Source organism: Camelus bactrianus, chromosome 15 (genome assembly GCF_048773025.1).
Source record: "Camelus bactrianus isolate YW-2024 breed Bactrian camel chromosome 15, ASM4877302v1, whole genome shotgun sequence".
Taxonomy (NCBI): Eukaryota; Metazoa; Chordata; class Mammalia; order Artiodactyla; family Camelidae; genus Camelus; species Camelus bactrianus.
In genome coordinates, this window is record NC_133553.1 from 33,047,981 (window position 1) to 33,061,759 (window position 13,779).

General features: G+C 40.4%; 1 protein-coding gene across 2 annotated transcripts in view; it reads left to right on the forward strand.

Annotated features, from left to right (window-relative positions):
- Window positions 1–13,288: 13,288 nt before the first annotated feature.
- PPP1CB (protein phosphatase 1 catalytic subunit beta) overlaps window positions 13,289–13,779 on the forward strand; it is a 35,368-nt gene continuing 34,877 nt past the window's right edge. The window contains exons 1-2 of one of the 2 annotated variants that reach the window (XM_074341835.1): window positions 13,289–13,423; window positions 13,639–13,778. In XM_074341835.1, the coding sequence (XP_074197936.1) occupies window positions 13,727–13,778 (52 nt within the window). In that variant the 5' untranslated portion in view covers window positions 13,289–13,423; window positions 13,639–13,726. Of the gene's footprint in view, window positions 13,489–13,638; window position 13,779 lie in introns of both variants that reach the window. The other variant, XM_074341836.1, reaches the window with a different exon arrangement.

Below are 13,779 nucleotides of genomic sequence, written 5' to 3' on the forward strand. Positions count from 1 at the left end.
TAAGAAATGTGATGGATGTATATACATATACACATACATACAATGGAATATTATGCAGTCATTATAAAGAATGAAATAATGCCATTTGCAGCAACATGGATGGACCTAGAGATGATCATACAAGTGAAGTAAGTCAGAGAAAGACAAATACCACTTACATGTGGAATCTAAAAAAACAATACAGATGAATCTATATACAAAATAGAAATAGATTCATGGACATAGAAAACAAGTTTATGGTTACCAAAGGGGAAAGGGAAGAAAAGGAGGGATAAATTAGGAGTATGGATTAACAGATACAAATTACTATACATAAGATAGATAAGCAACAAGGATTTACTGTGTAATGCAGGGAACAATATTTAATATCTTGTAATAACCTATAATGCAAAATAATCTGAAAAATATATATATAAAGCTGAATCACTTGAAACTAACACAATATTGTAAATCAATTATACTTCAATTTTAAAAAGATAAAATAAAATTGAGTTGTTGAAAAATGAGTAAATTTTTGTAAAAACAAAAATTAAGTCTAACCTGGTGAAGAAAAAAGGATGGTTACCCTGGGTTTAGCCATGACTTAGCTACTCTGACTTCTTTTATGTCCAACCTGTTTCCCAGTGCTGGACCACTCCCTTTCTAATCAATGTGGATTCTTCTTCCTCCCTCTCATTTTCACTCACCAGTAAACTGTGAGCCTACACGACTCCCTGGCTTGCAGTGAGGGGAACAGCCTGAGATACTGATCACAAGCATGGCTTAAACAGCTTGCTGACAGAGATCCATGCCTACCAGATCCACAGTGCTCCACTTGGCTCTACCCCATTTCACTCACGTGCTGATTTCTGCTAAACATAGCCCAGTTCCCAGGTCACCAGCTGGCAAGACTCTGAACTATTTTTAGCTGGGTCCAGGACTCAGGGCACTAAATCTGGATAGGTAGCTGAGATTCCATTCTAGCTTTTAAAAATAATAACTTCTATTTTTCTCTCGTTACAATTTACCATGCCTTCATTTTAGACTTTTTTGAAAATATAGCTGGGAAAAAGGTGAGAATATTTAGAACATATAGCAAAAAGAAGAAAATTTAAATTTCCTTTAATTTTAGGATATTGAGGTATAATATGTAATATATATAGCATTATATATATAGTAAATTGTACTAATCATAAATATACATTTTGATATATTATGTAAGTATATACTTGTCTAACCCAAACCTAGATCAAAATAAAGGACATTCCAATACTCCAGAAACTTCTCGCCCCTTCCCAGTCAATATCCCTATGTCCCACATGTAAATCTTATCCTGACTTTTATCATTTTTGATTAGTTTTATCTGTTTTTGAATTTCATATAAATGGAATCATATAGTATATACTTTTTATGTTTTCCATTTTCCATTCATTATAACGTCTGTGATTCATGCATGTTGTCACATGTAACAGTAGATTGGCTTTCTGTCCGTTTTTGTGGAGTAAAATATCATCACGTGAATACAGTTTATATATCAATTCTCCTGTTCAGGGATATTTAGCTTGTTTCCAAATTTTGGTTATTAAAAATAAAACTGTCACAAACATTTTGTTCATGTCTTTTAGTGGCCATATGTACCCATTTCTGTTGGGTATATACCTAGGAGTGGAATTGCTAAGTCAATTTAAGAAATACTTGACAGCCCTAAGGTCATGAAGATATTCTCTTCTTTGGAAGAGAATGTTTTATTTGGAAGCTCTGTTGTTTTACCATTTAAGTTTGTGATTCATCTCAAATTAAGTTTTTGTGTATGGCATGAAATAGAGGTCCAAGCTCATTATTTTTTTTTTCATAAGACTATCCAGGTGCTCCAGAATCATTTACTGAAAAGACCATTCTTCCCCAACCATACATGTGTGAGTCTGTTTCTGGACTCTACACTCTCTTCTATTGGTTCATCTATTCCTGTACTAATGCCACATTATCTTAATTATTGTAGTTTTATATTAAATATTTTAATATTTTAATATAGTAGCATAATTCCTTCTCTTCAAGATTGTCTTATCTATTTTAGATCCTTTGCATTTCCATATACATTTTAGAGACAGCTTGTCAGTTTTAACTACCTTCTCCCATCCCCAAGAGAAAAGTAGTTGAGATTCTGATTGAGTGCATTGAATCTATAGATTAATTTAAAGAGGATTGATTTCTTAATCTCATTTTTCCAATTCATGATCTTAATACAGGGCTCCATTTATGTAGGTCTTCTTTAATTACAGTCTACTTTTTTAAAAAAATTAACAATGGATTACATGTCTCTATGTTATTAAACATCCTTCTACAGCATGCTTTCTAATGCGTCATAGTATTCCACTACATGGAAGCACCATAATTAAACTAATTCCTAATCATTAGGCATTCAATGTTTCACTGTTATGAGAAACCTTGTGATAGTCATCATTGTAGACATATATCAGATCAAATGGACTGACATGTAGAAGAGACTTTTCAGGAAAAGAGTCCAGGGTTTTCTCTCTGTGTGTATGTGTGTGTGTGTTTTGTTCTTTTTTGCTTTCTTTCTTACAGCTCTCAGACATCTATCAAACATACACACACAGAGTATAATACATAGTGGAAGGTATTAAACAAATGCTTCTTCTCATGCTTTAAGTAGTTTAAACATTAATTTACATATCACATGGCTCATGTAAACCTCATTCTATGGAAGAATAGCTGAGATATTTTTTAAAACTAGAAAACATTCTATTCACCCAAGCTACAGGAAAAATTTTGTTTTTAGCTACTACAAAGATGACAAGATGACAAAGATGTGGCATTAAGTCATATTCTTGGACCCTCAAATTCTTCATCTATAAGAAGAATAATGATACTAAAGTTTCTCCAAGCTCCAACAGTCTACTATTTTACTTAATGGATGCCTTTGGTAGAGACAAAAATAGATGAGTTCAAGTAAACAAAACACACTAGAACAAAAAATATATATTTAAAGGAAAATAGAGAATGAAAAAAATACATATGCTCAATATATAAGCTAAATAGGCTCTTCCCATCCAAAATATATTGATAGAAATTGATACACATATATAGGTTCAAATATGTATGGTCAAAATCAACTGTGTACACCATAAATAATTAAGGAGAATGAACCAAAAGTTCGCACATTTGATTAAATGTAGTAAATCACTATGTGGAAAATGGAGAGGTTTGTTAAAAATGCAAATTAAAATGACATTAATGTATCACTACCTATCTTTTAAACTAGCAAAAATAAATAGAAATGACAGCAATCCAGTAATGGCTAAACTACGAAGAAACAAGGTATTTAATGGCTGCATGATATTTTGCTACTCAAAAATATCATTATTTAAGGAGTTTCCTATAGTTGGGCATTTCCGTTGTCACTGGACACATCTTAATGAAGAACCTGAGTGGTCTTCCTGTTCCTACTCTTGTTTTCCCCACCTCCTGAGTGCTTAGGTGGTGCCTCTGTTCTCAGCCCTCCAGGGGCTCCCAGCACACTCAGTATAATCCAGTGTTCCTGATGGGACTCACCCTCTCTGGCCCCTCTCTGCTTCTGACTCCTCCTCTCAACCTCTCTGCCAAGGCTGTTCTTCATCTATGCCAAGCATGCTTCCACCTCAGGACCTTTACACGGTACATCCGTCTGCTAGAAATCACCCCTGGCCAACCTACCCTGAGATATTTGCTCTCACTCTCATTTTATTCAGATTGCTGCTCATTTATCACGTCCTCGTAGATCCTCCCTGACCACCCTCTCTAAAAAAGCATTTTTCCTTATCCTCAACCTTATATCCTCCTTCATGTTTCTCTATGGCCCCTAGTATTACACACACACACACACACACACACTCCATCTCCTAGGAAACCAACCATTCTGCTTCACCCAAGGGGTTCCTGGGCCAAGGCACTCTCAGTGTTAAAACCTAGAAAGTCCCAGGCAAACTGGGATGAACTGATCACCCTCCTCTATCAGAATATAAGCTCAACAAGAAAAAGCTTTACTTTGTCCTCTGCTGTATTCCCAGCACAAAACACAGTGCCTGGCACAGGGTAGGTGCTCAATAGATAGTCACTGAATGAGTGAACATGTGAACAGCTTCCTGTTTCAAACAGCATCATATTTAAACTTTCCCAGCATTCCAGTTCCTCTTTGACTGCCCATCTTAATCACCCTACCCTATTTCCTACCACTCCCTGTGTGCACTCATTTGCCCCAGGCATTCCAAGCTTACACTTTCGCATATGTCACCAGAAATAATCCCTTCACCTGAAGAGCCCTCCAGTAGCTCTTCTACCTGAGTCAATCTCTTTGATATGTTCTGTTTTATTTTTTGAGATCCAGTGCAAAGCAGAGAAGGAATGCAGGGGTCCCTATCAGAATTCCCCAGGGCATTGTTTCAAAATATATTTTTTAAAAAAGAAAAGAAAAAGAAGACACTAATGAACTTATCTACAAACAGAAACAGACTCACAGACATGGTAAACAAACTCATGGCTACCAGAGGGGGAAAGGAGGTGGGAAGGGATAAATTGGGAGTTTCAGATATGCATATACTAACCTCTATATATAAAATAGATTAAAAAAACAAATTTCTTCTGTATAGCACAGGGAACTATATTAAATACCTTGTAATAACCTACAATTAAAAAGAATATGGAAATGAATATATGTATGTGTATGTATGACTGAAACATTATGCTGTACACCAGAAATTGACACATTGTAACTGACTATACTTCAATTAAAAAAAAAAATACATACACATACACACACACACACACACACACACACACACACACACATTCCTCTACTCCCAATGTTGAGAATTAGATAGGACTTCCTAAGAAGGGGAGAGGAAATCAAACATTGATATTTTCAAAAAGCTCCCTAGATGATTCTGACAACAAACACACAGACACTCTATCTGAAAGATGCTGATCTAAATCCCATAATGCTTCAGAACACAGTTCAAGTCCCTCAGCTGCACCACTTCTCTTGTGGCCTTACCTGACCTCTTCAGAATTCTCAAAAGTTCAGGATCTGTCTGAACCACACTTCTGAGAACTAGTCTGGCAGCCCTGGCATAAAATATGGACAAATCAGGGTTTCATCAGTAGGACTGTTAGTTTGGCCTGGGAAGCCCTCTCAGGTGTGTGGGACAGGCATTCCCCCAGGCCCTGGCTGTAGGTGTGAATGAACCCTCCCTCCCCCTCATTCCTGAAGTCTCTGCCCTGCTGAGAAATCGCCCAACTTCTGCCCACTCTTATCCTGCTGTGAGCAAACTATCCCTGCCATCAAAGCAGACTACTGCCACTGACCCAGCCCAATCCTCTACTCACTCCCCACTTCCTCTCACTACAGTGTCCCAGAGCCGGTCCCACCTAACTAGCCCCAATCTTTATACTGTGCTGCCTGATTGTTCCAGCCAGGGCTTTGGAATCAGACTGACCTGGTGACTCAAGGCAAGCCTAAGCCTTTGAGCCTTCATTCTCACAACTATAAAAGAGAAAATACTTACCTCACAGGACTTTCAGGGGGATTAAATATGATAATATCAGTAAACACTCCCAGTACGTGGTACACTCAGGAACTGCCTACCGGAAGCCTTCTTTCTGACACAGGAGCAATGCTCATCACTTGGGCACGGGGACACTGGCTCTCCCAGCCAGTCTGGATTCTGTCTTCACAGAAACATCACTACTGGAAGTTCCCCAATGTTACCAGAGTTTGGGATTACTCAGTCCCATTCTCTGGGTGGTTTGTTCAAACCTGGACTGGAGTATGAAGGGCCTCTTCTTAGCAACTAGAAAGTCAGTCTTTGAGCTGGTGGCACTGTTAAACGATGTTAGGGCAAAAGAGAAAACTGCTGTGCTGATCATTGACCAGACTGCCCTGGAAGACCAGAAGATGAAAAACAGGCTAAAGATGGAGGTGGGGGTGCGGGGTTTTAGGGATTCCTGTGCAGGAAAGAGAGGTGGATGAAAAAAATAGATTCTCGGACAGCATAACTTTCAAGTAAAAATCAGAGAAGGAGGGGAGGGAGGAGGAGGGGGAGGGAGAGAGGGACAGAGGGTAGAGAGACAGAGGGAGAGAGAGAGAGAGGGAGGGAGGGAGAGACGGAAAGAAGGAGACAGAGGGAGAGAGGAAAGAGAGATAGGTCTGGGCTAAGAATCATAAATTCCAGACTCAAGTCCTAGTTTTGCTACTAACTCAATGCAATTTAACATTCCTAGATCTCAACTTCCTCAACCACAAATCTAGTGAGATCAAAAGCAATTGCATCTTTTTAAAAAAGTTCCCAGCACATACAGATTCACTCCCTTTTTGTCCTTCTGCCCTTGTATTTCCTATCCTTTGGTTTGTAACCAATCCCCTCCTGGCAGCCAAACCCCCAGACATTGGGAACTGTCCTCAGCCCACCACTTTCCGGGATGAGAGATATCAGTGCTTCCTTTACTCTCCACACCACCAGTCTAGCCTTTGTTTCACATCTGGGGCCCACGTCTGCCTGTAAATTAGAACTAGAATTGCTTCATGCCTATTGCTCAGGGTAGTAGAAAACATGATAGATGTGTTCCGCCGCGCCAAATTAGAATCCTCAATGGCTTTTCCCACCAACTTTGTTACACGTAATTGGTGGTTAGAGTCCATATTACCATGGATACTCTTCTACAGTTACATTAAGGATTAAATTGATTTTGCAGATAGATCTGGGAATTTAACCACCACTTGTACCACAGTCTCTGTGGGAAAATATATTCTGTGTTCCAAACAATTGACCTTTGGAGTTGATCCAGTTCCTAAGTTGGGGACAGCCTGTCCCATATTATATTACATTTTGGGTTTCACTTGTGTGTCCTAGAATCAGAGATTTGTTAGAGCTAAAAGAAACTTTGGAGATCATTTATTAATGGACAAATTTTGTAGGGAATGAAGCCAAGGTTCAGAAAGACAGAGTTGTCTACAGTTATTCAGCTACTTTGGCCTCCCATCTGCAAGCCAATGCTTTTCCCACTATCCAAATCATTTTGTGGTCATTTTCCCAAATAACCATTAAACCACTTGAAAGTTGGGAAGATCATGTCTTCTTTAGCACAAAATCAAGCATACTAAATATTTCAAAAATACTGAATCAGTTCATTATTCACTTTGCTTTAGAGGTCTATCTGCTGTAAAATGTCTTCAAATAACAAGCAATATTAGGGCATTTCAATTAAGAATTTATTTGTAGTAGGCTGGATGTGGTTTAAATCTAGATTTGAATAATTCAAAAATATTCTTTAATCAGTGTTTCCTTCATAAATGATCTATTGGTGTTGGATGTCACTCTCACAAATATTTTTCACAGCTCACAGACACATCTGGTTTTAGTTTTAGAAGATACATGCCATTAATTTTAACATGGTCTTAGGGGAGAGCCTCTCATTTTATAACTACATTAGAAAACTTAATAACGTTTTGTTTTATTTACCAAAACCAACTGAAACAGAGACTTATGAAACCATTCAGAGGTAAACCTTCTCCAGTTGAAAAGGTAACATACATAATCTGGATATACTACATGAGGAGAGCCACCATTATTAGAAACAAAGTATTTAAATGGTTTTATTTGAAACAAACTTTCCCATTTGATGTTCTTTTCTTCACCAACAAACATATTTAGTTATTTCTTGACTATCTTTGAATGGGCAGGATGGAAGAGCATTGAAAGAGAAACAATCCATATATGTAGATGATATTGTTTTATTGTAACAAACTGGGAGCGACCTAAATAGACAGCTGGCCCTGTCATCTAACTGCAAGAAAAAGAAAGAAGAGCCACAGATCAACTCTTCAAAAATTAGCCATCCTTTGTGATAACTGCCCACTCAACTTTAATTGCCTTATAGTTAACAGTTCTATACAGCCAGTTAACTCCTTCAATCACTAGGCATTTATTTTGTGATCATTTTATCTGAAGGACATACTAAAGAGTTACCTTAAGAGACAATGCTCCACTGAGAGAGAGTGTGTGTGTGTGTGTGTGTGTGTGTGTGTTGGGGAAGTTAGAAGTGGGGGAGGGAGAAATTACTGGTCAAGAGCAGGGAAAGATGCACTTAGTTACATCTGGCTTTTTAATTTGGGGAGCTAAAATGACTGAGGACACGCCTTATGACTTAGCTGATAACTTTGGTGCTTGGTAATTCCCTCATATGTGTACTGAAATGAAACCAAAACCAAATATTAAGAGAAAATCTTGGCCCTGCCTGGATGTATACCTAGGCCTGGCTCTGCATTGACAGAGGTGGCCTCCTACTGATGCATGTGTCCTTGTCTGGTTTCTTAATATCCTTGAATTAGGCTGACACAAAAGCTAATGACATTGGATATACAGAATGGCTGCCCTCAAGGTGTATTAGTAAAATTTAGAACTTACTGTCATTTAAGGCTTATTAAAGACTTGATTAAGAGGAATCATGTTCATGAAAGGATGGCCTGATGAATGTCAATTCATTCATTTATTACCTATCCTGGATTAGTCAGGGCAGCAAATAGCTGTATATCACTACCACAACCTCCACATTTTGCTACTTAACCCTACTCACTTTCACAACATATTGGCCATTGGCCAAAATTGAGAGGCATATAAAATACCTCTGTGAAAGTCTGTGCTGTGTTTACTAAAAGGAATCATGACGCTGCTGTTCACTGTGTTCCAAAGTGCCTTCTCTAAGGACAATCCATAAGGACATGTCTCTCGTCTCAGAATAGTGATGGTTGGGCTCCTCAGCACTAGTCTGTCCCAGGCACTTCCCGTTAGTAAGTACGAATAAGATCATGATTTTATTAAGACCCTAAATCATGATTCCCCAAGTCCCTTATAATCAGGAAGTCTAGTTTCCCCCCACAGACATTTCTGGAATTACCCAAGGACATTAACATACATGTTATATCTCCATAAACCCAGTGGTGTGCTGGTAAATGTTTAACAACCAGCTTTCTGGTAGAAAAGCCATAGATTTGTAGAATGTGCTAATTTCCTTGGTGTCAATACTCCTACCATGGCCAATATGTTAGTACTGAACTTGAAACTGGAAAGAGATGCATAGTAGCATTTCATTATACAGTATTTCCACTATACAGATATATGTTAACAATCTCTTGACTATCATAATAGTAAAATGTAGCAATATAAATAGAATGTGATGAGTCTTGAGCAATTGTTACCTTTCTTTCTGTTATAATTTATTTATCTGTAAGTCTGTATAATTCAGTTTTTAAAGTGTCTCTCTTTAACAATAGGCTTGCAAAATTCTTGGAAGTTTAACAATCTGCTGTACTGAGCCAGTGTAAGCTCGCTCCCTCATACCACATCTAAAGTCCCACTGGGTTGGGAGTCCCAGCTAGTAGTTTGCCCTGTAGTACTGTTACTCTAACCAGGAGCAGGACCTTAGCCTGATCCTTCCTGAGTCCTGCCACATGTCCAGAAAGAGTGGGAGGCAGCTTCCTACATGCAATCAGAACTATTGCCTGCCAGTCTCCTGCTCTAGAGTCTGCTGGTCTCTAAGCTCGGGTGCTCTACAAAGCTGCTGCCCACCACGTTTTGGTGGTGGTCCAACCAACATCTCCAATACCACCAGCAGCCTTCTTGTGTCTTTGCTTCTAAGCTGCTGGCTTCCCTAATTGATGACCCCCACCCTGCCCACAGGCCATTGCTCACACTCAGGCCAATGGCTTCCTCAGTGTCAGTACCTGCCAAGTGAGGCTTCTCCCTCCTTGGCACCCACCTAACCTTGAACCTCTTGGTGGCTCCAACTGCCTCTTGTTGTTGCCACTTGCAGCACTGTCTCCTCCAGCCTCCAGATCTCCACCTCTTACCTCTTACCTCTTCCTCTGTCCTCAAATCTCTTATTCACATTTTAAAGTCCAAATAAACTTTGAAAACTGAGTTTCACATAAATGTGGCACCAAAAGAAATCACTTAAAGTAGGATGAGATGGAAGTGAAGTGTGATCCCAATTTTGTAAAATAGGTACACAGCTATCCCGTCTTTAGAAAGTTCATTTTATGCAACATTGCAAAGGTCACAGAAGATCTACATATCTTTTTTCACTCACTGAATGAAATTCAAAGAGGATTTTCATTTTCATGAAAAAAAGGTGAAAAGCAAAAATAGCACTTAGAATCAGTTTTGCAGTGAGTGGTTGTTAAAGAGGCAGTGTGCACTCACTCCAGTGACAGTGGCACCGCCAAGCTTGTTCCCTAGGAACTAAACTATACTCAGCATCTCAGTATCAAGCCACCATAACTCTGAACTGTATCTGTAAGCATCTGTGCTTTAACTCAATTTTTGTGCGTCTGTTAGCAAGATGCATCCTAGGGTAATTGCTTCTTTGCTTTATGTCATTTCATTTTATGAAAGGTTTCATAGGAACGCTCTACTTTCAGATAGCAGGGGACATCCACTATATATGTATTATAAATAAAGACATTAAACATGCTTATATTATAATTATAATATTACATATTATATATAAATATATAAAATACATACAAATATATATTCAAAAATTAGACAGGAAAGCAGTTATCTATGGCTGGTGAAATTATAGGTGATTTTCTAGTTTTTTCTTTGTTTTCCAATGTTCCTTCAATAAATACATTTCATTCTGAAAAAGGAGGGGGGCCTACTTTAATGGCAACTCTGACCTGAACTGATAAGAGACAAAATGTAATCTTTATTTACCTTACATGACATGGATATTCATCTGATTTTCTCTTATAAAATTAATGTTCCAGTTAGTAGTGAGCTGCCCTAGAAGCTGCTAGGGTGTTAAACAATATATAGTACATGCACTAGTCAAACTTCAAAATCTGAAGAAGTCTGAATCAGAATTCTTAGATAAATTTTTGGAGGGACATCCCACAGAAGTGTTGGCTAGGCCACCAGAGATACAGCTCTTTCATTTTTCTGATAGCCTGTTCTTTCCCAGGAGTCTAAGGTACTAGAAAACCCGGTGGGGGTGGCAGTGAAGGGGCATCTTCACCTGCAGGCCGCAGCAGGCAGTACTCAGAACCACTCTCTAAGTCCTCTGACTCCCAGAACTCTGCTAAAACTGGCCTCATCCTACCCTACTCCATTTGTGGTGATTTTCTCTCAGATGCTCACGTTCTCTCCGTGAAATCCACTTTCCTTTGGGTGTCCCTTGTCCATGAAATATGTCTGCATGTGTTTGAACCCTAATTGTGGACAGGGTTCAAAGTCCTTTTTCATAGGATTCACGGACCCCATGAAAGTTGGAGGATAAACATACACTTGGTTAAGTGTTCCCAAGCATTCTGTTACTATTTAAGAGGCTCATGGAAGAGATTTGGGAAAGTGGCATCCAACTCCAGTAACTGGTCTACTTAAGTCCCAGTTCCAGCTCAGCCAGAACACCTACTCCACCTGCTACTGATTGGTTGTAGTTTTCCTTGGTTGCTAGAAAGTTTAGAATCATATTTGTGACCTATCCCTAGCGAACCAATAGGACCTTATACCATGTATTTTGCACATAAAACTGTTGGCTTTATCTTATCTTTTCCCACTCTCAGTTTTCTTTCATCCTATTTCACCCTGCACTTATTTTTAATTTATCCTACCGTACGTATTTACGCAGTCTACCTTAAATCCCTTTTTCTGGAATAAAGCAAGGTGTAAATAAATGTCCTTTAACAAGAGTTTGATGAAGATCCATTTCTTCACCCCTAAAGGCCCAAGATGAACTGGCAGCAGTAAGAGTCTGTGAAAACTACTCCAGACAGGACCACCATTATAAACCTGTCACCTGTTCTATGTTCACCATCAATGCACAAACTAAATCCTGAAATGGAGAGAAAGCTAGGGGGAAAAGGCATGAGGAAATCCTATCTCTGTAAGTCATCTGAACTATGATAAAGCACTTGATTGGACAATGCTTTTTCCCCCCAAAACCTATGGTTTCTATTTTTGAAGTCCATGACCTAGCACGTGCATATTTAAGCATCTCAACTCACATACACTGAAAGGGAGTATATCACAACTGTTAAGAGTAGAGAATCTGGCACTAGATGCTTAGATTTGAATCCCAGATCCTCCTCTTACTTGTGTGATTTGGGCTAGGTATTTAACCATTCTGTGCCTCAATAAATTCCATCTACAAAGTAGAGATAATAATAGTACTTACCTCATAGGGCTGGTGTGAGGATTAAATGAAATAGCACATGTTCTATAACATTCAAAACAGTGCCAGAGCACAAACAGGGATCACACAAATGTTAACTATTATTAGTGATATGTGAATGCGAGAAGCGCTGCCTTGAGTTTGAGGCAGCATCTTGTTTTGAGTTTCTGGACAAACACCTGAAGAATGAGTAAAGACTTTTGGTCTGACCACCTCTGAGAACAGACCAAAAACCCTGGCTTACCTAGATCCTTTGCATGGCTACTCTTCCACTTGCCTTTCTAGAAGTAGAATTATATAGTGGAAAGAAGAGGTGGGCCACCAACCTTCCTGAGTCTCCGGGTTTCTTTGTCCCTCTCTTCCATGCACCGGAGCTGAAAGCACAAAGGTAAAAGTGGGTTTACCCTGTAAGAGCTCACAGTTGAGTGCAGGAGATACACGCATAAACAATTACAAGGTAGGATGGTTAAGCAATATAATGAAGTTTTTTTTTTTTTGGTCGTTAAAGCACTGTGGAAAAACAGTATCCACAGAATGGAAAGAGATGCAAGGTATGTGAAAGCGCTCTATAGAAGGAAGAGTAATAACCATGTGAAATATTATTATTACGGACCCTTCCAGGGCCCACTTGAATTTGTTTCATCCAGGGACACTTAGGCAACTAACCTTGTGGAACCTTAGGGTATAAATCCCTTTACTTGCAATGTCAAGTTTTCCAGCAGAGTAACCCCTTGTTGCTTCCCAAACTCGCAAACCCAGTTTCAAACATGGGTAATGCAGTCCGCCTTTCCCGCTTAACAGAAACAAGGAATTGCTAGCAAAACCAGGGATTGAAACCAAGAAAAGAAAAGTGAGGTGGGAGGAGCATAACTACGGCTGCAGAGAGCCCGGGCCCAAGCAGCTGGAAGCGGGAAGGTCAGCGCTGCCTACGGGCGCTCTGCGTAAGGGAGCTTCCCCAGCTCAGTAAACCCCGGGAGCCTCGGGGGCGCCTGCGCAGCTGCGGCGATTCGGCGCAGTGGAAGTGGCGAGGGAGAGCGACGCACCTGCGCGAAAGCGGCGGCGGGAGAACCGAGTCCAGTGCGATTGCGCTGGGGCCGGGGGAAGAGGGGGGACCGCGAAGGAGTGCGCCGTGCGCCTGCGCGGAGGGCTGCGTGGCGCGGTGGCGGGGAAGGGCGGTGTGGAGTGAGTGGCGCTGCGGGTGGGGCCGTCGGCGGCGCTGGTGAGCTTTGCGGAGTTGGGCGGTGCCGAGGAGGAGGAGGTGGCGGCTGTGTCTGACGCGGCCGGGTTCGTGGGGGCTCCGCTCGTTTATTTATTTATTTATCTTGGGTGCCTCCGAGTGTGTGCGCGCTCCACTATTTGGTGGGGAGGGGGTGGGGGGAGGGCTTGGGGGAAGGGGGAGTTGGAACCGGGGTCGAAACGCCGCGTGACTTGTAGGTGAGGGAACGCCGAGCGGTCGCCGCAGCCTCCGCCGCCGAGAAGCCCTTGTTCCCGCTGCCGGGAAGGAGCGTCTGGTGCCGACAAGATGGCGGACGGAGAGCTGAACGTGGACAGTCTTATCACCCGACTGCTGGAGGG